Genomic DNA, 24,825 nt, shown 5'->3' with positions numbered 1-24,825 from the left:
TGCTAAATGTGTGGTATACACTGACAATAACCCCTTGAGTCACCTAAAGACAGCAAAGTTGGGATCCATCGAACAGCGATGGGCAGCAGAATTGGCACTCTTTGACCTAGAGATAAAGTATCGCCCGGGGCGGTCCAATGGCAATGCGGACGCCTTATCAAGGAATCCTTACGAGAGACCGGGTGATGAGGAAGAAACACTGACAGGAATATGTGAGGTCAGAGCGTCAACAGATATCCCTCATGGGGTACAAGTGATGCAAAACGGGCAGACCGGGGTGGAGCACATATCCACGGAACCCGAACATATGGACAGTAGTGATTTTAATTGCCTTAATCACAAAAAGATAAGAGATGCCCAGAGAACGGATAGTGGCTTACAACCGCTATTGAAACACGTCCAGGAACAAAAATTCCCAGGAAGAAGGGAAAGAGAACAATTTGGTCGAGAAACAAAGAAAATACTGAGTCAGTGGAACCGTCTCAGTATAAAGGATGGTGTTCTCATGCGGAGAATTCATGACCAAATTGATGGCACAATACACCAGGTGGTGGTGCCGGGACAATTACGAGGAGAAGTGCTAAGGTTGGCACATGACAGGGCAGGACACCAGGGTCAGGACAGAACCCACAAAATATTACGACGGAGGTGTTACTGGCCCAATATGGAAATGGAGGTCAAACGCCATTGTGAGGCTTGTGTGAGGTGTCAGCATGCGAAAATGCCAGTTGTCAAAATGAGACAGCCATCAGGACACCTACTAGCGACAAAACCACTAGAGATTGTGGCTATGGACTTTACGTCGTTGGAGCAATCATCGGATGGGACGGAACATGTGTTGGTAATGACTGATGTATTCACCAAATGGACTGTGGCGGTGCCCACACGAGATCAGACTGCCAAAACAGTGGCAAAGGTCTTATTACAACATTGGTTCATCAAATATGGCATACCAAGACAATTACACTCTGACCAAGGAAGGGCTTTCGAGTCAGAAGTAATTAACCAACTGTGCAGCCACTACGGGATCAACAAATCTAGAACAACCACATTTAATCCGAAAGGAAACGGACAGTGCGAACGGTTCAACCGCAGCATGCATGATTTGCTGCGTACGCTAGAACCTGAACAGAAAAAACGTTGGCCTGATTTTCTCCCAGAGTTGGTATATCTATACAACTGCACACCACATGCCACAACCGGCTTTTCGCCATACATGTTGCTGTTCGGACGAGAGGCTCGACTTCCTCTTGATTTGTTCCTAGGAAAAAGGGAGAGTATGACTGGCTCATACACCGCACTGGAATATGTGAATGAACATATGAGAAGAATTAGAGAAATGTACAGGGTAGTACAGGAAAGACTAGAACATGAATCTCGGCGAAGGGAACCGCCGATACAGACGAAGGACCCGCCACTCAAACTGAATGACAGGGTATTACTGCGTAGCCACCCGTTAGGCAGAAACAAAATCCACGATCTCTGGGGACAGGAGATATGGCAAGTCGTGGAGATGCCTAAAGCAGCAGGTGGCCCCTTTAAGATAAGACCCATCGATCACGCCAAACCGGATCGGTGGGCGAATATTGCTCAATTAAAGAAATATTGGAATAGGCAAGAAGAGCAGTTACACACAGAGAAACCCAAGACAATTAGGGAACCGGAAGTTATAACGGAAATTCACATACCCATTCCGGAACCATATCACCATCAACAGAACAACAGCGATACGCAAGGGGAGGATACCGGCAACAATGAGGATCCCGGTCCCTCCAGAAGCAGAGAGACAGTAGACCATCAGATAAGTGGTCCGCGGAGAAGTTTAAGGAACAGAAGGAATACGAAATTTTTTGTCAGCAACCATCAATTCTTTCATGGTCGCGCTGGTATGAAAACAGACTGTTCAAAGAGCTATAGAAGTGAACTGGTGAAGGCACCAAATGGAAAGGGTGGATGTGAATTCTAGAACTGTTTTGTGTCTCAGAAAGATGATGTAGACACAGTTGATATGTGAAATAGGTAGAACTGTCAATCGTATACGAATGGAACGTCGTGGACAGTGAGTGGAACAATAGATTTTTTTTTTTTTTACGACTGTGCGATTGACTTTGGAGGAGTGCACCTGCCAGGCGTTGTTTGTGGTTGAAAACACACAAAAAAAGCAGGGGTGGATGTAACTGGGGTAGGCCTAACTACCAGTTACAAATGATAACGAACGAGAAGCCGAGACACAGTGTTGGTCTGATGCAACCGATAACAGGTGGCTTATTGGGTCGGGCTGATAACAACCTCAAAGCCGGCGCGTGCTATTTTGGGAAACGGTATTCAGACGGCCTGTCAACTTTGATGGATAGGACGCAGATGTTATTTTACGGTCTGTACGTTTGAACTACGCAACTGGTGGTCGGAGATCGAGTACAAGTATCGATTACGGAGGAATACAAGTACGGGGACGAGTACGGATACAAGGCATAAATAGGAGGGCACGGCAGGACTCGTTCTCTCTCTTCCCGTTTCAGCGCTCTCTCTTCCGTCGTCGTCGCTTGCTTTAGATCAGTCAGTCTGGGTGACATACCCAAGTTGGTTATATTGTGTTAAGAAGGACAATAGACATGTGGATTCAGTTATATGAAGCCTAGTGAGGACTGTTAGGGGTCAGTTGATTCAGACTATTATTGTGAAACATCTCTGTTGATTCATTGTGTTATATTGAAACATTTCTTGATTCATGTAATAAAAGGATCAATAGCGAACCTGCATCTTCGAGTCTTTCTACTGTAGTCGATGTTGTGTAGCATGAGTGGTTCAACTCGTTACAATTGGCGTTGTCGGGCAGGATAGACTCGGGGAAGGTCACATTGGGCGTTGCGAACAGGATAGATGCAACTAGCCTAGGTCACATTTATATATATATATATATATATATATATATATATATTCCGCCTAATTACTTTAATAACCTCTCCAGGCTGCCATTCACGCCGTCCTAACTGATCAAGCCAATAATTCAAATAATCCGCGAACAGGATCTCTCAACACGACGGATGGGGAGTTTTCAATGTGTTGCCATGGTTACATGACGCGCTCTCATTTTCTGAAGTCGGTAAAAACTTCATCGGGCGGGGCAGGGGAGGGGGGGGGGCATTGTTCGCGTGTACTAGGCGCGAAGGAAATTTCTAGAAAAGTGTGCGATGACGTCGATGGTTTAATTACGCTGAGTTTAATTAGGGAGCGCAAACAGTTTAATTCGAGTTGGCTTGTACTGATGGGAGGTCATTGACCCCCTCTGCTAATGATGGACTCAGGCGGGTTTAAAAATAGATCTCAGATGTTGGCTTATCCGCCAAATATCTCTTTACAAGGGTTCTCAAGGTATGCTCGAACAGCAATTTCAAACAAGAAAGTTGACAGTCACTTTTCTGTTATACAGTACCATATCTATATCATGATCTCGAGAAATGGCTTAGCGAGGTCGGGTGCGGTCACCCGGTGCTCCGCACCCCCCCCCCCCCCCCTCGCAACGCCTCTGATCTCGAGTATATATCTACTTGTGTTAAGCCTAAACTTTGGGATAAGGTTAGGGTGTCAGTTCAACGAAAATGCGAGTCAGATTGTGATTTGAGTTGGGATTTTTTAGGCAAATGTAAGTGTTTTTTTTCTGGAAAGAGATGCCGAATAGAACTTACATAAATAATCCTTAAATAAGACTTAAAAACCTTAGAAAAGTATGACTTAGGGGCCCCGCAATAGTACTTTAGTAAATAGTGATGGGCATTTTGACACTGACATATAATATAAGAAAAGGGGCCCATTATAGAAGATAGCTTAGGACCTTATCAAGTGTAAATCTAGACAAGTATTTCAATAAACTTGAGATCATAAAGGATTTCTTTTGAGAGTCCTTGTTCAATATTTATTTTAGAAAACAAGCTTTGGTAATTATCTCCCTTGCCGATTAATTCAATTGGTGAACTTGTAAGGTCTTTTGTGAGCTATTTTTTTTCCGGATATGTATTTTTTTCCGGGTATCACTAAAATAACAATTTGCATCCATTTAGAGAAGTTGTTTAACAAATAATTGTTTTTTTCTATACATGAGTTGCTAAAAAAAAGTAACTAGGCAGCTTAGTGGATAAACGAAACGAATCTATTTTAGGGATCTGAAAATTAACGAACGCTGGCTGATTTGACCGTTTGAACCAAATTAGGCTGAAAACAATTTTGTGGTAGAAATTTAAATTGCCGTTTTAGATGTAAAACTGAAATTTTGATAGTGGGTACTGTTGGTTTCTCTTGGAATGCCGGGATAAATTCTCTCTGTTGAGCGTTGTCTCCCTTCACGAGATGTGAGGTGGAAAAATTACGGTGTTACCGAAAATATTCAGGTTCGTTAATAATGGAACGACGTGGCCTAGCGATAGAGTGCCAGACTGCTAACCCAAAAGTCGGGTTCAAGTCTGTAGAACGCCCCTGACCGCACCCACACCAGTGGCGTAGCCAGGATCGTCTCAAGGGGGGGGGGGGGGGGGTTCCAATTTTTACCCGGGGACAAACTTTCGATTTGCACCCCCCTCAAACTTTCGATTTGTTCCCCCCCATCCCCTCAAACTTTCGATTTGCACCCCCCCCCCCCTCAAACTTTCAATTTGCACCCCCCCTCAAACTTTCGATTTGCACCCCCCCTCATACTTTTTCTATATACCGAGGGGTCCATGGGGGGGGGGGGGGTTATGACCCCCCCTAACCCCCCCCCCCCCTGCCTACGCCACTGACCCACACTATCCCTTCATATGCCAAGGACACAGAAACAGGTAAACTCTACTTCATTTGCCCCATGGGCAGTCAGGTTCGAAAAGGGAACTTGAATTTTAACTGTTGGTTTAGCCATACCCACTAACAAAAGAACCACATTGAAAACTTTGTATAACGAAAAAAAATTCTGTTGACCTATAAAATTTCAAAGAGAATGATAAAGTGGTAAAATGTTTCGTAAATTGAATCGTCATTAAAATAAAGATTTAATAGAAAAAAAAATAAATATACGGACTAGTCAAGTATTAAAATAAATACTTTTGTGCTGAATACCTTTTCATAAAAAATACTAATGCGTGTGTATATAAGGGGTAGATAACTGACGTCCTTCATTTTTAGTTAACTCCCCTATCGCATCCCCCCTCCTCCCCCCTCTACCCCCCCCCCCCCCCCTCGCCTATGTATCACCATACTTTACCATCAAAAGGAAGACCAGCATACTTAATTCTTAACAAAGGGGGATGAGGTGGGGAGGGGGGGGGGTTCAAGAAATCTAATGAATAATGTATGTAAAGAACAAAATTAATGAAAAAAAAAGGATAATAACTTCAAAATAACATTAGAACTTAAGGGGTTGTGCACGGAAATGTATTTAATTATTTTAGGAAGGGGCGGTGATTTTCTGTGACGTTATGGAACGCGGTGTTAAAAAATTGCTTAAAATAGTATGACATTTGAAGACCTTGCTAATTAATGATTGAGGAAAACGTCTGCATAAACTGATTGAATTTATATCTTAACGTTAAAGTTGTTCGGTCTCCAAGTGTGTCTCTCTAAATGTGTATTAGCAAAAACAGTTGATCATATGGCCCCATCATTTAACATAGTACACAAATCAGTTTGGGGGTTACTTTTCCAAGGGAAGTAACAATGATAACAACAGTGGGTATGTACCAGTAGTGAGTAGTGTCCCCTATACTCACCTTTGAAAGGCTAGGAACTTACAACCGCCCCCACTCCTTCAAACACATGGAAAACCTAGATGGCATTGATCAAACACCTGAAATATTCAAGGGAACAAGGGGGCTCTACTTCACCCATGATTAAGCTGTGGCTTGGCTCTCTTTTGGTTTATTAAAAGATTTACTTATGATTTACATTCTTTGATTTACTTACCTTATTGAACCCTCTTAACTATATGGAGCATAAGGCCTCAACCATAATCTCCCATTTTGTCCCAACTGTTGATTTGGCATCCTCCCAAGACATCCCTGCTGTCTTCGGTTCTTGAGGGGAACCCCCGTGGGTAAACGAAAGAGAGGGTGCCCAAGACAGACCTGGGGCGGAGATATACATTCCTACTACTTTTTAACTCTAATTTTAAATCAAACCTATCCGAGCGTATCACCTATTTATAGATCATTGATCCCCCTACCCATCCCACACCATCTCTGGTCCCCACCCATTGTGAAACGACGCCCCCCCCCCCCCTTTCCTACCTACTACTTAATTATTTCATTGACCCTTATAGCGCAACCACCCACACCCACCAAGATGGATCTGATACTTTTACCGTCCTTTCAAATGATTCCAATCTAGAAATGTTCGAAACTTACGAGGACCAAAGGTTGACTTTATATAATTTGTATCAGCCTTCTAATTGTTTGATTCATGGAATAAAATCAGCAACAACAGCAACAACAGCAACAACAGCAACAACAACAGCAACAGCAACAACAGCAACAACAACATTAACATTAACAGCAACAACAACAGCAACAACAGCAACAACAGTAACAGCAACAACAACAGCACCAAGAATAGTCACTTGTTCAGGTCGTTGAACAAATATATAAAACAATGAAGGAGATGATGAAACAGGACAAAATAATTGATAATTTGTAAAGATTTTTTGTGTAAGCTTTTTTAAAATTATTATCTTTAAATCTTTATTACCTCTCCAGTATAATTTCATTTTAATGTTATTAGTGGGGTTTTTTTTTAATTGATTTTAATTTTTTTAACTTTTAAGTTAAATTTTTTAAACACCGTTGTAGAGTTGTCGCCCTTATTCTAGGCCAAGCCGCACTAAAGTGCAAGTTAACTCTCTAATTACCGCGAACAAAACAAAATTCCAGAACGTCACTCTGACAGCAGTCGATCAATATTGACCCTCTCACGTCACTCAACGACCGGGTTGTTTTGTCTGTCTGGGTTGAAGCTCACACTTTTTCGAAGTCCTGTGGGTTTTATTTAAACTCATTTAGCTCAAATAACAATATTGTATACGCATCTAAGTGTTATTGTTACAAGTATAATTAAAACATTTTTGATATATGATTTATGATATTATTATTCTATAATTTGTAATAATATTTTTACTGTTGTTTTTTATGTTATAGCACTTGATGTTTTTTGTAATAAACACAGGTTATCTTATTGTAAATATACTTTTAATTCATCTAGATTTACTAATTACTCTTACATTTTAAATACAACAAATTTCAGATTATTTTTTTTTACAGTTAGGTCCCTGGTTATCAACAAACATGTGTATGTTGAAACAGGCAGATCAACATCCAGATGTTGAAACAGGTGATGAAACAGGTAGATCTATCAACATACAGGTGTTGACACAGGTATGACACAGGTAGATTTATCAACATACAGGTGTTGAAACAGATAAATCTATTAATAAATAAGCGTTGCGACATGTAGATCTATCAAAATACAGGTGTTCAAACAGGTAGAAATATCAACATACAGGTGTTTAAACAGATAGATCTATTAACATACAGGTGTTGAAACATGTGGATCTATCAACATAAATGTGTTGAAACAGGAAGACATGTTAACATAAAAAGAACCATTGTAACTGTTAGGACTATGACAATCAAAGAAAATACATAAAGCAGATAAGGAGACACATAAAGTAAATAAAGGACACATACATTTTTAAAAAGGACACATAAAATAAATAAAAGACACATACACTAAATAAAGGACACATAAAATAAATAAAGGACACATAAAATAAATAAATCCTTATCCTTTAATATCCTTTAACTGAAACACATTAACTGAGACTGTGGCAATTACATTAATTGAGTTAATTAGCACCGCATTGGGTCTGTGATAAGAAATGGTGTAGCCAAGAATATGGAGTAGCCTTAGGGTTGCTGTACAATTAATACAAAGTGAGTTAATTTAAATCAAAACATGTGCTGCAGCGATTCTTATCGTATTCCCCCCCCCCCCCCCCCCCATCCCACCAACCCAACACCATCACGCGAACCTTCAAAGCCGGTCTTCACGTTTTCTTATAGTGCAAAGCCCTGATAATAAACAAGAAATGGTTAACGCATACAATACAAGATGTAAAGTAGCATTTGTATGCAATGGGCAATGTTTTCGTTATTTTACAAAACATGTAAAACAAGAACGGTAACTTGGGATGCTTGTATAACGAAATCACATTATAGTTTTTATCCTGATCAAAGTGAGTTCTGTAAGTGAGGGGGGGGGGGGGGGGGGGGGAGAGGTCATCAGTTTGTAGAGATTGTGAGTGGGATGGGGAATGTTCCTTTAAAAAGAAAAACACAACACAGCCTCGTAAGTAGAGTAAAACTATGTCTCACCACACAGGCTTATGGTTTGCTTTGAAAGTAAAATCTTTTTAACTATTTGCCTTTAACGAGCTGAGCACTTACATTAATTTAACTATAGCAATTATAACAATATTTACTTAAATAAATAGATAAAGGGTGTTGAGTTCACTAAAGAAATTTTACTTGAAAATGTAGATTGTAGATAATCAGTAAAGCAGACAGGAATTGGTCATGTCGATGTAGAGGAGGGGGGATGGTGTATATATATATATATATATATATATATATATATATATATATATATATATATATATATATATATATATATATATATATATACATATATACATATATATATATATATATATATGTATATATATATATATATATATATATATATATATATATATATATATATATATATATATATATATATATATATATATATATATAATAGGTGTGTGTATCTATATATAATTTAAAAACAATAAATGTACACTGGATCTAGTAAGCCTATTTTAGTTTCTTTTCAAGTAGGCTAATGTCGCATTGAGTATGATTAAGTGCCGGATTCGGCCCTCGGGCCTATGGTTGTATACAGCAGAGCCAGTAAGACAACAGTGACGTTAGGCCACACTATTGTATTGCAGAGCCCGGAACTTGGGGCGCTGGTGGCTGCTAATGATTGCCTGGACACGTAGTGTCAATCTTAATTGCCTGTAACCAGTTAACAGGTCAGTGTTGTCTAATTAGTTTTAGCCTTATTAAAACGTAATTGGTCAACTGTATGGTGTGCTAGGCCTAGTTTTGTTTTTTTAATATAAACTAGATTAGACCAATGATTGGACTTAAGTGTTTTTCTCTTTTTCTCATTTGACATATCAAATTTAGATCTATATTAAAGTGTTAATTTATTTATAGCAGTGTGTTTTTTTTTAAACATTGGCGTTTATTGAAAATGTTTTGAATTTCGTATAATGTCTAGGATTACTACACAGTTCTAGAATCGTTACTGCTGATGCAACAATCGACGTAAGAATATGCATGGCTAATGGGAAAATCAGTCTGAGGATCGCGAAAAAAAACTTACTGACGTCTTAAAAAGTAAAAGAAATTGTACTTTAGTTGTTTATTTATAAAGAAATTTTACCAAAACATAAGATATTCAACATTTCTAAAGAAATATAGTTCTTTTCCGGAATCAGTTTAGGGAGAAAAGCGCAACAGGAAAATTCGCAACGGCTTATTGCGCACGTGAATTCTCATCACAATATTTTTAAAAATTACAAGTACCACGTGTAAAATATGGTATAATAAAAATTCCACGAAAGCATACTGTATAATAAGTTTGGACTTCTGCATTTTTCTGTTTGCGCAATTTTCGGTTGCGCATTTTCAGTTGCGCTTTTTTCCTTTTAGATCACCACCGGAATCGAACACATCGTATTTCAACTCTCTCTTTCTTTCATCGTTCTTTACAGAATGCTTAAAGAAAATTCACATTGTTCATCTCACAAAACTGAGATATCGATTCCCTACTCATGCCCCTCATTTACTTGTTTATTTGGGGTGGGGGGGGGGGGGTGTGGTAAGGGTGTGGGATGGGTAATACCATTGGGCTCCCTACGTTCTTGCCGTCCCGTCCCCCCTCTGCTTTATAACAACCCATGAGTTTGAACACTCAATACATGCGTTCTAATACCGCCACCCCTGCATTCTAACACCCTCTTATGTTCTAGCCTAACTCACCAAGCCCTGCGTTCTACTCTTCCCCTCCCCCCCTCCCGTAAGGGGCACTTGTTAGGGGTAGGCCCTGACATTATTTTTATTTTTTAAATCAAGTGCCCTCAGACCTTACAATACCAGCAATCGCGCCTTGGCTATCAACAAAAAGGTGGCATCATTAACAGAAGCAAAAGCTTAATTCCCCCCCCCCCCCGGTTAATATTTAATTTTCTCTCCTGATTTTTTTTTTTTTTTTTTTGGTTCCCCTTAATATTAATATTGACTTGGTATATCTCTCTTTTGTTTTGCTTTTATTTAATTCAAATTTTACATGTTAATAAAAAGCGAAAGTAAACAAACAGAGTTGCCATATTGGTCAAAGAGATTTTGACATGATGCAACTCAGTTTTGAAACCCACGACAAACTATTACATGTTGTAGACATTATATTATTAAATATTACAAAAGCTTAGGATACATTCAATAAGAATTGTGCCTTTTTGCAATGATACATAGTTTAATTTCGGTAATCCTAAGACTTATACGAACAAAATTTTATTGTCCTCAAATTTATATCTACCAGCTTTTTCTACCGATTAATAATAATTACGATCCTTTAATTCATAATGCTTAGGCAAGTTTTTAAAAAATGGTGTTAAACAAAAAAATAATAATTGTGTGATGTCGCACTTCACCCCTCCAGCCTCCACCCTTTAAAATAATTAGAAATTTGGCAAATTTTACAGCTATAAAACCTGGCAGTTCATATGGCAGCTAGCTGTCGTAGTATCGTGATAAAAACAAAACGTGACTTTTTAAAAATGAGTTAGATCTAGATTAGATCTCTTGATTAGTTAGTTAGATCTAGGATCTATTTGTCTATATTCTATATAGATCTAGATCTACTAGTCTATGACATATATTTGATTTAAATAAGTTCTTCTTAATAACTAGATTTCTAGATCTAGTCTATTTTTTAAAATTATTTTGTTTTGTTTGACTCTTCAGTTTTCAGTCTTCAATCATTGAAATCATCACCATTGCATTGTCATTAACTTTTGAGAAGCGAGTTACTGCTGAGTCTGAGTAATACTGAGGAACTGAGTAGTCCTTAAAAATAAAAATATATTGAAATAATTCTAGATCTACAATGCTAGCTCATTTATTTATATTATAGTAAGTTAGTTGCAGTCGCACTTGTAATCATTAGACATTAATCATGTTTGTGCAGTAGCACTTCACTAAAAACTTTCATACTCTTAAAGTTAGCTAAACAATAAACAGTCACAGTGACTCATGTATGTTATGTTACTGTAACTATTCTATTTATTTTACTATTATTTATAATTTATATACCTATTTTTTATAATGTTATAAAATATGTAAATAGTAGTTTTTCTTACTAAATCTAAAATTTACGCAATTTTCAATATAAACATGACCACTGAATAATAGACATCCATATTTAATCCATTAGGCACTAATTTTGAAGTTTTTAGTTCATTTTAAACTAAATTACTTAATTTAATATTTATTGACACTCACTGTAGTTAGTCTCATAAAAATTCAATTTTCTTCAAATTATAAAAAGAATAGCATATAATTGTAGAGCTTTAAAAATGCAATCCAACAGTACCAATTTTATTAATTTAGCATAATCGGTTGATTAAATATAATTTTTTTAGTGTCGCAAATAAAATATATAGAAACGCGACCAAAAACGCAGGTAAAAAGTCAAATTCACTTGTTTTAAAGCTAGTAAGCAAGAAAAGACATGATTCTTTCTTACTATTGAAATCAGTTTGCTTATACCTACATTTTGTTACACCAAGGTGAAAGTAAATAGTTTATATAAATTTATAAAATGCCATTTATATAATTTATTGTATGTTTTGTGATGAATTTTCAATTGGAAAATACCGCATTTGGAAGCAGAAAGGTAAATTCTACAGAACAGATGTTGTTTGGAATGTTATAGATTATAGATCTAGGCCTATATCAAAATGTTTGTTTAATAAAATTCAATTAGAGTCCACCCATTTCTGATGGGTACCTGATATACATTGGGGAAATTAAAGGTAAAAAGTGAAGGCGGCTGTGAATATCGCTGACCACACGGACAATCACTTCATATGCCGAGGTCAAGAAACATGAACTCTACTTCATCTGCCAAATAGATTGCTTTGTCTTAATTAATGTTTACAGGGGCCTAATAGAATTGAGTTATGTTTGTAAAAACAGTAGGCCTAAGCTTTAAAAACTTATTTTGGTCAATATCGGAAAAAATAAAAATCTTTTCGACTAAATGGGTTGAAAAAAGCTTTGAATTTGTTTCATTGTTTGTTATTATATCTTGTAGTATTTAGAATTGAAGCTTTCTTTCTTAATTACAAGTTGTATTAATTTCAAACCTTAATGTAATTTCTTTTTAATTCAGTATTAGCCTAAATGTAAGGTAGGCTACATAATTCAGATATTACCTATGGTTTTGTGATTTTTATATGTTTATAACATTTGTGTTTATGAAATGACCTGATGAAGTTATCAAGCAAGTTGTTTTATTATTATTTTAATAGGCCTGCAAGTTATAAGTACAAAATATAGATATCTAATCACTAGATCTAGGTCTAAGTTTAAGAAAAAACTACCAAAAGGGTTTGAAATACTTGAATATAGTACTAAAAGTAGCTATGTTTTGAAAAAAAAAAATCTTAAACTGGAGACATTCAATTTAAAAGTCATTATAAAAACTCCACGATCTAGATTTATTTCTAGATCTCTAGTAGGAATACAGATTTAGAGGCTTTCCCATCAGTATCAATGTACTATCTTAGCTATGTGGGAGGTCAGTACGAGTTCACTGGGAAAAAAATCGGATCTGCCGTAGGGGGGTGGGTTTAGTGCGCAAATGCTCCTGACCGATTGCCAAAAGGTACAGAAATTCTAAAGATACATTTTAAAAGAAAAATGGACGGCTGAACTGCAGTTATCAAAATATCTGTGTAAGTAGAAGTATAAATAATAAAATTTTACACAAATATAGCTGTCTTTTGCTAAATCTAGCTCAATTTCCACGAAAATCGCATCCGGTCGCAATAATTTTTATATCAGCTTGTCGGCCATTCAACGATCTATCACGTGTAGCAGACGCCAAACAGATTTATCCGTATGGTATTGCGCGAATGCTATTTTTAGCAACAGTGCCGAGACGCGATCGAAAAAAACAAACTAGAAAGTGGCCATAAAAAAGCGGGTCAGGGGAGGTAATTCAACTCGCGTTATGAGACTAGCTACTCACTGCCATGGCCAACACACCTCTCCATGACAACTCTTCTTAAGCTTGAACGTAAAGAAAACCACAAATCAGGTTAGACTTTTTAAGTGGCCATGCACCCAGAGTTCCTCACTAGTGATCTCAAATAGCGGTCACGTGGTTTTTAAAAAAATAAAAATAAATTGGTTGTGATATGAGAGCCGATCTTATAAAAAAAGTGCCGACAATATTTGCTTTCTTTTTACATAGACTGATAGACTTAATAATGCTTTACTTATATGATCATTTTTGTACTTATATAGTTGATATTTTTCAAATTCTATTAATTTTAATGAAACCAACTTTTGAATTTAGCCTCCGTTCTCCAAACCAAATTTTAAAATGCTTTTCTGGCATATCTAACCCTGCCACCTATTGTTTGTTGTTATGACACGGAAATCCCGCCATTTTGCGCGTGGTAAACATTTAAAATTTAATTAGTAGAAGGTCTCTGAAATTTGGCCAAAAAATCGCCGGAAGTCATGCGTCCGGTCCGGACGCCATATTGTTGTTAGCAACCGACCACGCCTCAAAGTTAGCGAGAAATACTAGTAAATAGGCCTAGGTATTAGGCCTATTAATAATTATTATTAGGCCTAGATGAAGTTGGGTTTGTTTCTTGACCTCTGCATATGGAGGGATATTGTAGCTATAGTTATCACTATGCCCAGCAGGGTTACTTTCTGCAATATGTTGGGTGGACTCAGGGATGTTCTAACAATAAAAAAACCTTTTTTTTAAACAGAGATCCCATTGAAGGAGGCAGCATGCAATAATGGCAGTCAACGTAGTTGCTATAATTGTCCTTGTCATTTTCTACCTGGCCATATTGGTTGTGGGCGTGGTGGCGGCATGGAAGGTGAAGGTCAAAAGCAAAGAAACTGGCGTGACTGGTGGCCTGGAGACTTCATTGGTTGCTGGTCGAGACTTAAAGACCATTGTAGGAATATTTACAATGATAGGTCAGCACATTTGTTACCCATTCTTTGAGTTTATTTTTAGCCTGAACTTTACATGATAGGTGTAAAAGTGTATCATAAGTCAGATTTTAAGAAATATAAATTAGAAACATTTCTAACCGAACTCAGCCACAAGTATAGTAGCTGTAGACCAGAAATCTCAGTCTACTCTTGTTCAACGTGCACCTCTTTCTTTACTTTCAGCTACAACAGTGGGAGGGGGTTATATTAACGGAACAGCTGAGTCCATAGCACGAGATGGAATCATTTGGACACTGGCACCCTTGGGCATTTTTATTGGACTTAATATGGGTAGGCTAATGTATGCTTTAATTGATTAATATAAAAAGGCTAACGATTACAATACATGTTTTAATTTGTTACCATAGGTGAGCATATAGTATGTGCTTTAATTGGTTAATATAAGTTAGCTAACAATTACAATATGTGTTTTAATTGGTTAATATGTGTAAGCTCATTATTACTAATGAGTTACAAGCTGAAATCCAATATGGTAAAAGAGTACAAATTGGGCACACTTTTTTAAAATCACTATATTATATAGGTTACACTTAAGTAACAATAGATTTTATTAGTCTAGTTATGGTAAATAGTCAAAATAAATTTTTCAAACATCATGTGTAGTTGCACTATGTTGTAAAGAATTGAAGCTTTTAATCACCAGTTTTTGTTTTACTTGTGAGACTTCTCATGAATTTTATTTCCTGATTATTGAGGTGGAGCACTGTTTGCTAAGAGGATGAGAGAGCAGGAATACTTGACCATGCTGGACCCCTTCCAAAAGCATTATGGGAATGTGGTCACCATTCTTGTTTACTTTGCCAGCCTAATGGGTGACCTGCTGTGGAGTGCCTCTATACTTAATGCATTAGGTGAGGTCCTATGCTGTTACATTTCTTCAGGTCAGGTCTTATGTAATGGAGGTCATTGTAACATTTCTTCAGGTCAGGTCTTATGCAATGGAGGTCATTGTTACATTTCTTCAGGTCAGATCTTATGTAATGGAGGTCATTGTAACATTTCTTCAGGTCAGGTCTTATGTAATGGAGGTCATTGTTACATTTCTTCAGGTCAGGTCTTATGCAATGGAGGTCATTGTTACATTTCTTCAGGTCAGGTCTTATGTAATGGAGGTCATTGTTACATTTCTTCAGGTCAGGTCTTATGTAATGGAGGTCATTGTTACATTTCTTTAGGTCAGGTCATATGTAATGGAGGTCATTGTTACATTTCTTCAGGTCAGGACTGTAATGGAGGTCATTGTTACATTTCTTCAGGTCAGGTCTTATGTAATGGAGGTCATTGTTACATTTCTTTAGGTCAGGTCTTATGTAATGGAGGTTATTGTTACATTTCTTTAGGTCAGGTCATATGTAATGGAGGTCATTGTTACATTTCTTCAGGTCAGGTCTTATGCAATGGAGGTCATTGTTACATTTCTTTAGGTCAGGTCTTATGCAATGGAGGTCATTGTTACATTTCTTCAGGCAGGTCTTATGTAATGGAGGTCATTGTTACATTTCCTTAGCTGAGGAATTATGTAATAGAGGTTATTGTTGCATGTTCTGAGTAAGGGTAGGGAAATCAGAAGAGTTTAAAGGAAGTCAGCAAGCAATGTGTTTCTCTTAGTCCTTTGTATTCAAGTAGTACACATTTTAAAATATTAACTTTCTCTTTTCTTGATAAAATTTGAATCACATGTATGGTACTACTGCAGATGTTAATCGGAAAAAGGCTTAAATTGCAAAAAAAAATATTTTCTTAACTTAATGGAACATGTATGCCTATTATTAGATTATTTAGCTTTATAAAAATTAGATGGACCCATAATTCAGTTTTAGATGTTGTTCATTGTTTTATCATGGTTACTTTTTGCTGTTGCTGTGTTTCACCATGATTACCACTTGATGTTATTTACCATTTACCATGGTTACCACTTGCTTTTGCTGTGGTTTACCATGGTTACCACTTGCTGTTGCTGTGTTTTACCATGGTTAGTAAAAAATAGTATTGTTGGTTAATCTTTATGACTATTAACATATTGTCTCTGTGACTGCAGGTACAACACTGAGTGTCATCGCTGGCTTTGAGCTGTCCACGGCTGTGATAATGTCGGGCTCAGTGACCATCATCTACACCACCATTGGCAGCATGATATCTGTGGCCTACACAGATGTGGCTCAGCTGGTTTTAATTGTTGTAGGACTGGTAAGATTGGCTTCTGTTGTTTTATTGTAGGAGTGGTAAGATTGGCTTCTGTTGTTTTTAATATAGCACTTGTTAGATTTGTTTTTGCTTTTTTAATCTAGGACTGGTAAGGTTTGTTTTTGTTGTTTTAATCTAGGACTGGTAAGATTTGGTTCTGTTGTTTTAATGTAGTATTGGTAATATTAACTCAGTTTTTTAATACCTACTTTTTAAACAAATTTTTTTATTTTGTTTTTACTAGTTTGTTGATAAATAACTAAAATCAAAAGTTAAGTGATTTATTTTCAAGTCAAATTCAAAACAATTTTATGCTTTCAGTTTGTGTGTGTATTTAACATTTTTATTTCTATTTGCAGGTGCTAAGTCTCCCATTTATTTCTATTTGCATGTGCTAAGTCTCCCATTTATTTCTATTTGCATGTGCTAAGTCTCCCATTTATTTCTATTTGCAGGTGCTAAGTCTCCCATTTATTTCTATTTGCAGGTGCTAAGTCTCCCATTTATTTCTATTTGCAGGTGCTAAGTCTCCCATTTATTTCTATTTGCAGGTGCTAAGTCTCCCATTTATTTCTATTTACAGGTGCTAAGTCTCCCATTTATTTCTATTTGCAGGTGCTAAGTCTCCCATTTATTTCTATTTGCAGGTGCTAAGTCTCCCATTTATTTCTATTTGCAGGTGCTAAGTCTCCCATTTATTTCTATTTACAGGTGCTAAGTCTCCCATTTATTTCTATTTGCAGGTGCTAAGTCTTCCATTTATTTCTATTTGCAGGTGCTAAGTCTCCCATTTATTTTTACCAATGACAGCATTGGTGACTTAATGGACAGTAAAGATGTCTGGCTAGGTCAGGTTGACACGGATATGTGGGGTGTATGGGGAGATCTGCTTGTTGCTATGGTAAGGTTTACTGTTACATTCCTCCCATATTATAGTGTGGGGTGTGTTTGGGGGGGGGGGGGGGAGGCTGTTTGTTATAGTATTGTTGTTGTATTCCTCCTATGTTATGGTGTGGGGAGACTTGGTATGATTTATTGTTTGTTATAGTATTGGTATTACATTCCTCATATGTTGTGGTGTAGGGGACCTGCTTATTGTAAGGTAAGGTTTACTATTTGCTGGGCTGCCTACTAGTAAGCTTTTTCTGATTTTGACTCTCAGATTGAAAGTTTTTAGTTTGTCATCGGTAAAGATAAAAAATGTTGATCAACTTTAATTAGTAGTTTCTTATGTGGTTATTTACATTCCTGGCCTCCTTCGAGCTGGTTCAAATTTCAGCCCTACTGTCAGGTACTTTCATGTATGTTTCCCTTAACATTTCCCACCCCCTAAGTTATTTCTTCATTAAAATTATTTTTTGCAAAACTAATCAGTGGTAGCAGGCAGTAACAACAAAGTAACTATGCAAGGGTGGCTGGTTATAGGATTATCTATACATAAAGTATCCTGTTTTTTAATTTGATGAAGCTTTCTAACTGCCTAAAAACAATATGTCGACTTCTCATAAACTGAGGCATCCATTATATGGCATGCTATCTCCATTACACTGGTGGCCTGGTGGTAGTTTACAATAGATTATGCACAAAATTGAGATGTGTGAACAGATTAATCTTTCAATAGTTGAAAACAGAAGCTCATTAGTGTGGAAGTTAGCTCAGTGGTAGGCAGCCCAGGTAAGGAGGACACTTGTTATGATTTTTGTCTTAGGGCTGTTACATTGTTTACATGGTTAAGCTGCAGTCTAACTTACTCTCTAAGGAGACTGAACTAACTTACTCTCTAAGGAGACTGATCTAACTTACTCTCTAAGGAGACTGAACTAACTTACTCTCTAAGGAGACTGATCTAACTTACTCTCTAAGGAGACTGAACTAACTTACTCTCTAAGGAGACTGAACTAACTTACTCTCTAAGGAGACTGAACTAACTTACTCTCTAAGGAGACTGAACTAACTTACTCTCTAAGGAGACTGAACTAATGTACTCTCTAAGGAGACTGAACTAACTTACTCTCTAAGGAGACTGAACTAACTTACTCTCTAAGGAGACTGAACTAACTTACTCTCTGAGAAGACTGAACTAACTTACTCTCTAAGGAGACTGAACTAACTTACTCTCTAAGGAGACTGAACCATTTGACCCCACTGTTTACCCAGACTTTAGGCACCATCCCATGGCAGTCGTACTTCCAGCGTGTGCTGTCTGTGAGGAGTGCCAGACAAGCCCAGGTTTTGTCCTTCATTGGTGCTTTTGGTGCCGTCGTCCTGGTCATTCCCTCAGTCATGATCGGTATGGCTGGAGCCAGCGCAGGTCAGTTAAGATTTTGGTTTGGGTGAAAGGCAAGGTGGTATGGTGAAGTACACAACTGCTAATCTATCTTCCCCCTTAGCTGCACAGTTGAGTTGCAATGCAGTAGTTTTGATCCTGCCACACCCTCATTTTGTAAAATACATATATCTTTGTATTAGACGTTAAGAACACTGCTCACACTAATTTTATCCCCTTAATGAGAACGTTGCTGCTAACCTCTTATTTCAAGTTTGGTCCCCAGACTTCATCTGCCCAATAGTTTTACATGATCTTAAAGGATGGCTACCCTTCCTAGTCAAAAATGTTCAATGAGTCTCATATATATGAGTACCATTAATAGTGTGATTAATACAATTTTTCTCCTTTTCAGTACTGCAATAATGCACAATTAACATGTGGCAGCTAATAAAAAGAAATCACTAAATTTATATCTCAAATTAAAAAAATTGGGTTTTTGTCAGGAATCCAATTTTTTCAATTTAAACTTAAACGCCCTAACCTTACACTTGCTTCTCATTGCGATTATGATCTAAGCACATGTTTTCTAAGCCAGTCTTTTTAGATAGATATATCTGCTGTATTAATAATATAATTTTTCTCACACATTTTTTAAAAATATACAACCTTTATTATGAAACCTTACTTCAACATGAAAAAAATAAATCAGAAAAATCACGTGGTGGTGGGATTTTAAAATTTGTCCTAATGAAGTTTTCCATTTCTCCCTCCAGACTGGGCTAACACGACCCTGGGATCATCTCCTATAGGAACCAACAAGTCCAGTCTAATCTTGCCTCTAGTGATCAATGAGTTCACACCTTCAGTCGTGTCTGTCTTTGGTCAGTGGTGTATCATTTTGTCTGTCTTTGGTCAGTGGTGTATCTGTTGTCTGTCTTTGATCAGTGGTGTTTGTGTCATGTCTGTCTTTGGTCAGTGGTGTATCTGTTGTTCTGTCTTTGGTCAGTGGTGTATCTGTTGTCTGTCTTTGGTCAGTGGTGTTTCTGTTGTCTGTCTTTGGTCAGTGGTGTATCTGTTGTCTGTCTTTGGTCAGTGGTGTATCTGTTGTCTGTCTTTGGTCAGTGGTGTATCTGTTGTCTGTCTTTGGTCAGTGGTGTATCTGTTGTTCTGTCTTTGGTCAGTGGTGTATCTGTTGTCTGTCTTTGGTCAGTGGTGTATCTGTTGTCTGTCTTTGGTCAGTGGTGTATCTGTTGTCTGTCTTTGGTCAGTGGTGTATCTGTTGTCTGTCTTTGGTCAGTGGTGTATCTGTTGTCTGTCTTTGGTCAGTGGTGTATCTGTTGTCTGTCTTTGGTCAGTGGTGTATCTGTTATGTCTATCTTTGGTCAGTGGTGTATCTGTTGTCTGTCTTTGGTCAGTGGTGTATCTGTTGTCTGTCTTTGGTCAGTGGTGTATCTGTTGTCTGTCTTTGGTCAGTGGTGTATCTGTTGTTCTGTCTTTGGTCAGTGGTGTATCTGTTGTGTCTGTCTTTGGTCAGTGGTGTATCTGTTATGTCTATCTTTGGTCAGTGGTGTATCTGTTGTCTGTCTTTAGTCAGCAGTGTCTAATTTGTGTCTGTCTTTGGTCAGTGGTGTATCTGTTATGTCTATCTTTGGTCAGTGGTGTATCTGTTGTTCTGTCTTTGGTCAGTGGTGTTTGTGTCGTGTCTTTCTTTGGTCAGTGGTGTTTGTGTTGTGTCTGTCTTTGATTAGTGGTGTATCATTTGTGTCTGTCTTTGGTCAGCAGTGTCTAATTTGTGTCTGTCTTTTGGTCAGTGGTGTATCTGTGTCTGTCTTTGGTGTATCAGTTGTCTGTCTGGTCAGTGGTGTTTGTGTTAGTGTTCTGTCAGTTAGTATTTGTGTTAGTTTTGTCTGTTTGCTTGTTTTCAACTGATTAAATTACCACCAGCTTCGGTTAAAAAAAACCTTTATGTTTATATATTTATATTTACTCTGTTATTTCCCAGGCCTTGGTGCCATCTCTGCCGCTGTGATGTCATCTATGGACAGCGCTGTATTGGGCACCAGTTCAATGTTTACACACAACATCTATGAAGTCATGTTTAGGCCTAAGGTCAGACATTTTTAACACGTTTTTATTAACTCAGCTTCGCGTGTGTTTGTTGTTAAAATTGACATCGAAAATTAGCCCACTTCTGATTGCTCAATAGATCTGAAATTTGGCATGTAGGCTACTTTCGCCTAACAATTTCAGATGCAATCATAAAAACTAGCAATTAGAGACCGTAATTAGCTTAATTTAATTACGCCCCAAGGACCATAAAATTGAGGACATGATTTCTAAAGATACCGACAAGACTGGAGGCCTATTGACACAGTTACTTCGGCCCCAATCGATGTGAGCGCGCTGGCCGTGATCGTATAGTGGTTAGTAATTCGCGTTGTGGCCGCGACAACCCAGGTTCGAATCCTGGTCGCTCAAGATTTTTAGTCCGTGTATTTATAAACACTTAGTCAAGTCATACTTAATCAAGTCATTAGATATAGTAGAAAATAAACTATATAAAAAACTTTTTTAAAAACCACGTTTTTCATGTGTAGTAACGGACTAAAAAGGAGAAAATAAAATACTTAAAAAAACTTTTTAAAAAACCACGTTTTTCTTGTGGACTAAAACGTAGAAAATAAATTTTCATACATTTGATGACAAAATACGTGGGTCGGGCAGATGGGTCGGGAAATTTGATGGTGAACGTACCCACGTTTTTTGTCATCAAATGTATGAAAATTTATTTTCTACTTTTTAGTCCTCAAGAAAAACGTGGTTTTTTAAAAAGTTTTTTTAATTTTTTACATATTCATTGTGTTTTGCAAGTAAACAGTCAGCATTAAAAAAAATAACTTAAAAAACCTTAACCTAAAGCTGAATGCTGTTAATAAATTAAAGTATTGGTGTAGTCCGCTTTAATGATGTTTTTTATTTTAATTTTAGTGTTTTGTTAAAACTGTCTCAACCATTTTCTTTTCCCAGGCTTCCAAGAAAGAACTCAAGATCATGCATATCAGCGCAGTAATATTTTTTGGCTGCATGTGCATGCTGATCGCATTATCGTCCAGCGTCATTTATGGAATGTTTATCCTGGCCGCGGACTTCGTCTTTGTCATCATCTTCCCCCAGCTGACTGCCCTCTTATACTTTCCTAAATATACAAACACTGTTGGCTCTATCGCTGGATTTTTCTTTGGCCTGCTTTTGAGAGTGGGTGCTGGCGAATCTGTGATCAACATGCCAGTTTGGATTTTTTTTCCATTTTATCATTCAACAAAAGGCCAACTTTTCCCGTTTAGAAGCTTTGCAATGATCACATCTTTCGTAACAATTTTTGCCGTCACCTTTGTGACGAGGTTAAAATATTTCAAGCACATTTTTAAAAGGTGCGAGCAGGAATTGTGCAACGAGGAACAAATGGGGCAGCTAATGAAAGACACAAGTGGTCACCTTGAAAGGGAGAACACTGCTGTTGATCAGGATTATCCTGACCAGTTGTCCAAACATCAGGCATTAAGCCCCAGTGAATACACTCTCACTGCCAGTTCAAGAACTGATTTTAAATCTGATGTTATGTCTAATGGTCATTTCAGGAAACTGGACGACAGGGTCATTTAAGTACTGGTACTGGTAACATTTCAGAAAACTAGAACAAACAGGGTAACCTCACGCCAGTTACTTTATTTGTGCCATTTGGCTATCGAACATTCCGAGCCTATTGATGTATTCAGTGTGAACTTATAATTCAAAACAATGAGTTTTAATGGTATCAAGCATAGAGGGACTTAGCAATATTGTTGACATAGGAGACAAACTTTTCTTATATTTTTCATCATTTTTCATAATTTTAAAAACTATTGTAAATTTAAGCATTAAAATTCTTGTATAGTAAAATTTCAAAATACTTTTAATCTAATTTACAAGAACAGATAAATTGATATAATTTTTTTTTACTCTAATGCTTAATTCTTTTTTTTACTAATTAAAAGCACTTTTATTATCCTTCACATTCATGGCTAAATTAGTTGTGAAATACAAACTTTTGAATCGAGAAGACCATTATTTATGTGCTATATCCTTTCCAGTATATATTTTGGTGCTTATCATTTGGATAATTTGTTTTAATGCATCACTAAAAAATCGCTATTTAATTTCCTAACTTTGTGAAGACTAGAAACAAAGATTTAATTGTTTAAGCTTATTTTTTTTTTAAAGTTAGCTTTAGCTTTTCATAATTTAAGATACATTGAGTCCGTATAAATTTTTTTTAGGTAAAATAGTCAATCAACAAATTTTAGAGCAAAAAAAAAAAACGTTGTAATTCCTGAAAAGTAAAGTGCGTTCAGGTTGCTTGATACCATTACTGTTGAATGTAAACCGGCAAGTTGAGTTGCTAAGCAACTATTGTGTGTATGTAAATTGATAAAGTGCCATCATCAAACTTACCTCAAGTTAAAGAGAGTAACTATGTTGCTGTTATTGTAAACTTTTGGTGCCCGGTAATTAGAATGTTCATTTTTATTTCTTACTGTAGAAATAATTTTAAAAATATTTTTGCTGTTGCCGTTTTTGTAAGCTTGTTCACGTTTGACACATTTATTATCCTATTCTTGTCTTAGAAGTTTGTTATGAATTTTTAATTTATCTGTTAGCCAAATTAGAATGGGATGTTATCAAAAAACATTAAAATGGCATTCGATTGTATCATGTTTTTGGTAATATAAAATGAGATTTTTAATAATTCATGTTTTTAAGGGCCCTGTTGTGATAAAAAATTATATTTGGTCTTCTTGCTGCCAATGTCTGACAATGGACTGTTCCAAAAATAGGTGTGTTAGGTTGTGTGTAGTAAAGTAATATCACGTTTACTGTTAGGGTTAGAGCAATGGTCAGATTAGAATTAGGTTTGGGTTAAGGATAGGGTTAGCATTGATCTTTAGCAAGCTATGTTTACTACCAACCTAACACCCCTTTTTTATGAAGATTCCATTATGGTGGTATTATTGTACGCTGGTATGGTACATACAGCAGTAATGATTGCATATCAAGTAACATATCAATTTGTTTACATTGTTGTTAAATTTGCTTTTGTACTTAGCTATCAACACAATGACTGGACTTGATATGTCCAGCTGGACTAGTTATATGGGGGAGGGCTCATTGTCCACTTATTCAACGCTGCCAATAGGGGTCATTATTTTAGACCTTGACCTTTTATAATTACTTGTATGCTATCTATTACAGTCAGTATTGTAATATACAAATTATTGTTAGAAAATTGTTTTATGTAGAAAGATATTTCATGTTAAAACTAAAAAGAACTTAAGATTTGTGAACAATTTTTATACAAGACTTTTCAAAAGTTACCTCCCTTAATTTAGGTACATTTTGTTGTTGAAACGTTCCATAAAGAATAAAACAATCAGCATTATCTCCCATATCTAATGTGCTCTAAAGCAGTTTAAATACAAACAGCAAATTGATTTAATAAAAGCAACTATCTTTCTTTTACTGTTACTATTTGAACTTGTAGCAGAATTTAAAAAGAGGAAGGGGGTGATGAGTAATAGTAAGGTTGTCTCCCTTAGAAAGAAATTTTATTATCTTTTCTTAATTTAGTACATTAACTTATTTTAATTTTATGTCTTTGGTTTTTTCTCAGTTTTGTGTGATTTATAATATTTTAGAACATATTTTTATACAGCTTGAGTTTTATTTTACAAGAATTTTTCTTTTATTTGACCAGACCAGCAGATGTTTTTTTTTTATTATAGCAAAGGATTTTGTTCAGTTACTGATGTGTGTATTAGAACATGAACATCTTCATTAGAATCTCAAACTTGAACAGATCACTACACTACATCAGGAATGTTTTAGAAATTCCATTTTTGTGTTATGTGTATTTACTCTTTTATTTGTTTTTAATTT

General features: G+C 36.6%; 1 protein-coding gene across 1 annotated transcript; it reads left to right on the top strand.

The window, feature by feature from the left end:
* Positions 1-9,047: 9,047 nt before the first annotated feature.
* LOC131953850 (high-affinity choline transporter 1-like) lies at positions 9,048-22,778 on the top strand. Its single transcript, XM_059317251.1, has 10 exons — positions 9,048-9,094; positions 14,144-14,360; positions 14,562-14,669; positions 15,095-15,250; positions 16,438-16,586; positions 17,359-17,484; positions 18,741-18,894; positions 19,626-19,733; positions 20,855-20,961; positions 21,880-22,778. Exons 2-10 carry the CDS (start codon positions 14,174-14,176, stop codon positions 22,513-22,515), a joined length of 1,731 nt encoding a protein of 576 aa, XP_059173234.1. The 5' UTR covers positions 9,048-9,094; positions 14,144-14,173; the 3' UTR covers positions 22,516-22,778.
* The last annotated feature ends 2,047 nt before the right edge of the window (positions 22,779-24,825 follow it).

The sequence above is a fragment of the Physella acuta genome, unplaced genomic scaffold, assembly GCF_028476545.2.
Source record: "Physella acuta isolate Inbredline_101_S28 unplaced genomic scaffold, ASM2847654v3 ptg000958l, whole genome shotgun sequence".
In the NCBI taxonomy this organism is placed as follows: Eukaryota; Metazoa; Mollusca; class Gastropoda; family Physidae; genus Physella; species Physella acuta.
The sequence above is the reverse complement of the archived record's forward strand: the minus strand, read 5'-3'. Positions and strand labels throughout refer to the sequence as shown.

Bases quoted from the DNA above. Each gene is read 5' to 3' on its own strand.
- LOC131953850 (XM_059317251.1), top strand. From the start codon at position 14,174: ATGGCAGTCAACGTAGTTGCTATAATTGTCCTTGTCATTTTCTACCTG. The intron at 14,361-14,561 runs GTCAGCACATTT...CTTTACTTTCAG, and splicing joins AGGAATATTTACAATGATAG to CTACAACAGTGGGAGGGGGT. The intron at 15,251-16,437 runs GTGAGGTCCTAT...CTGTGACTGCAG, and splicing joins CTCTATACTTAATGCATTAG to GTACAACACTGAGTGTCATC.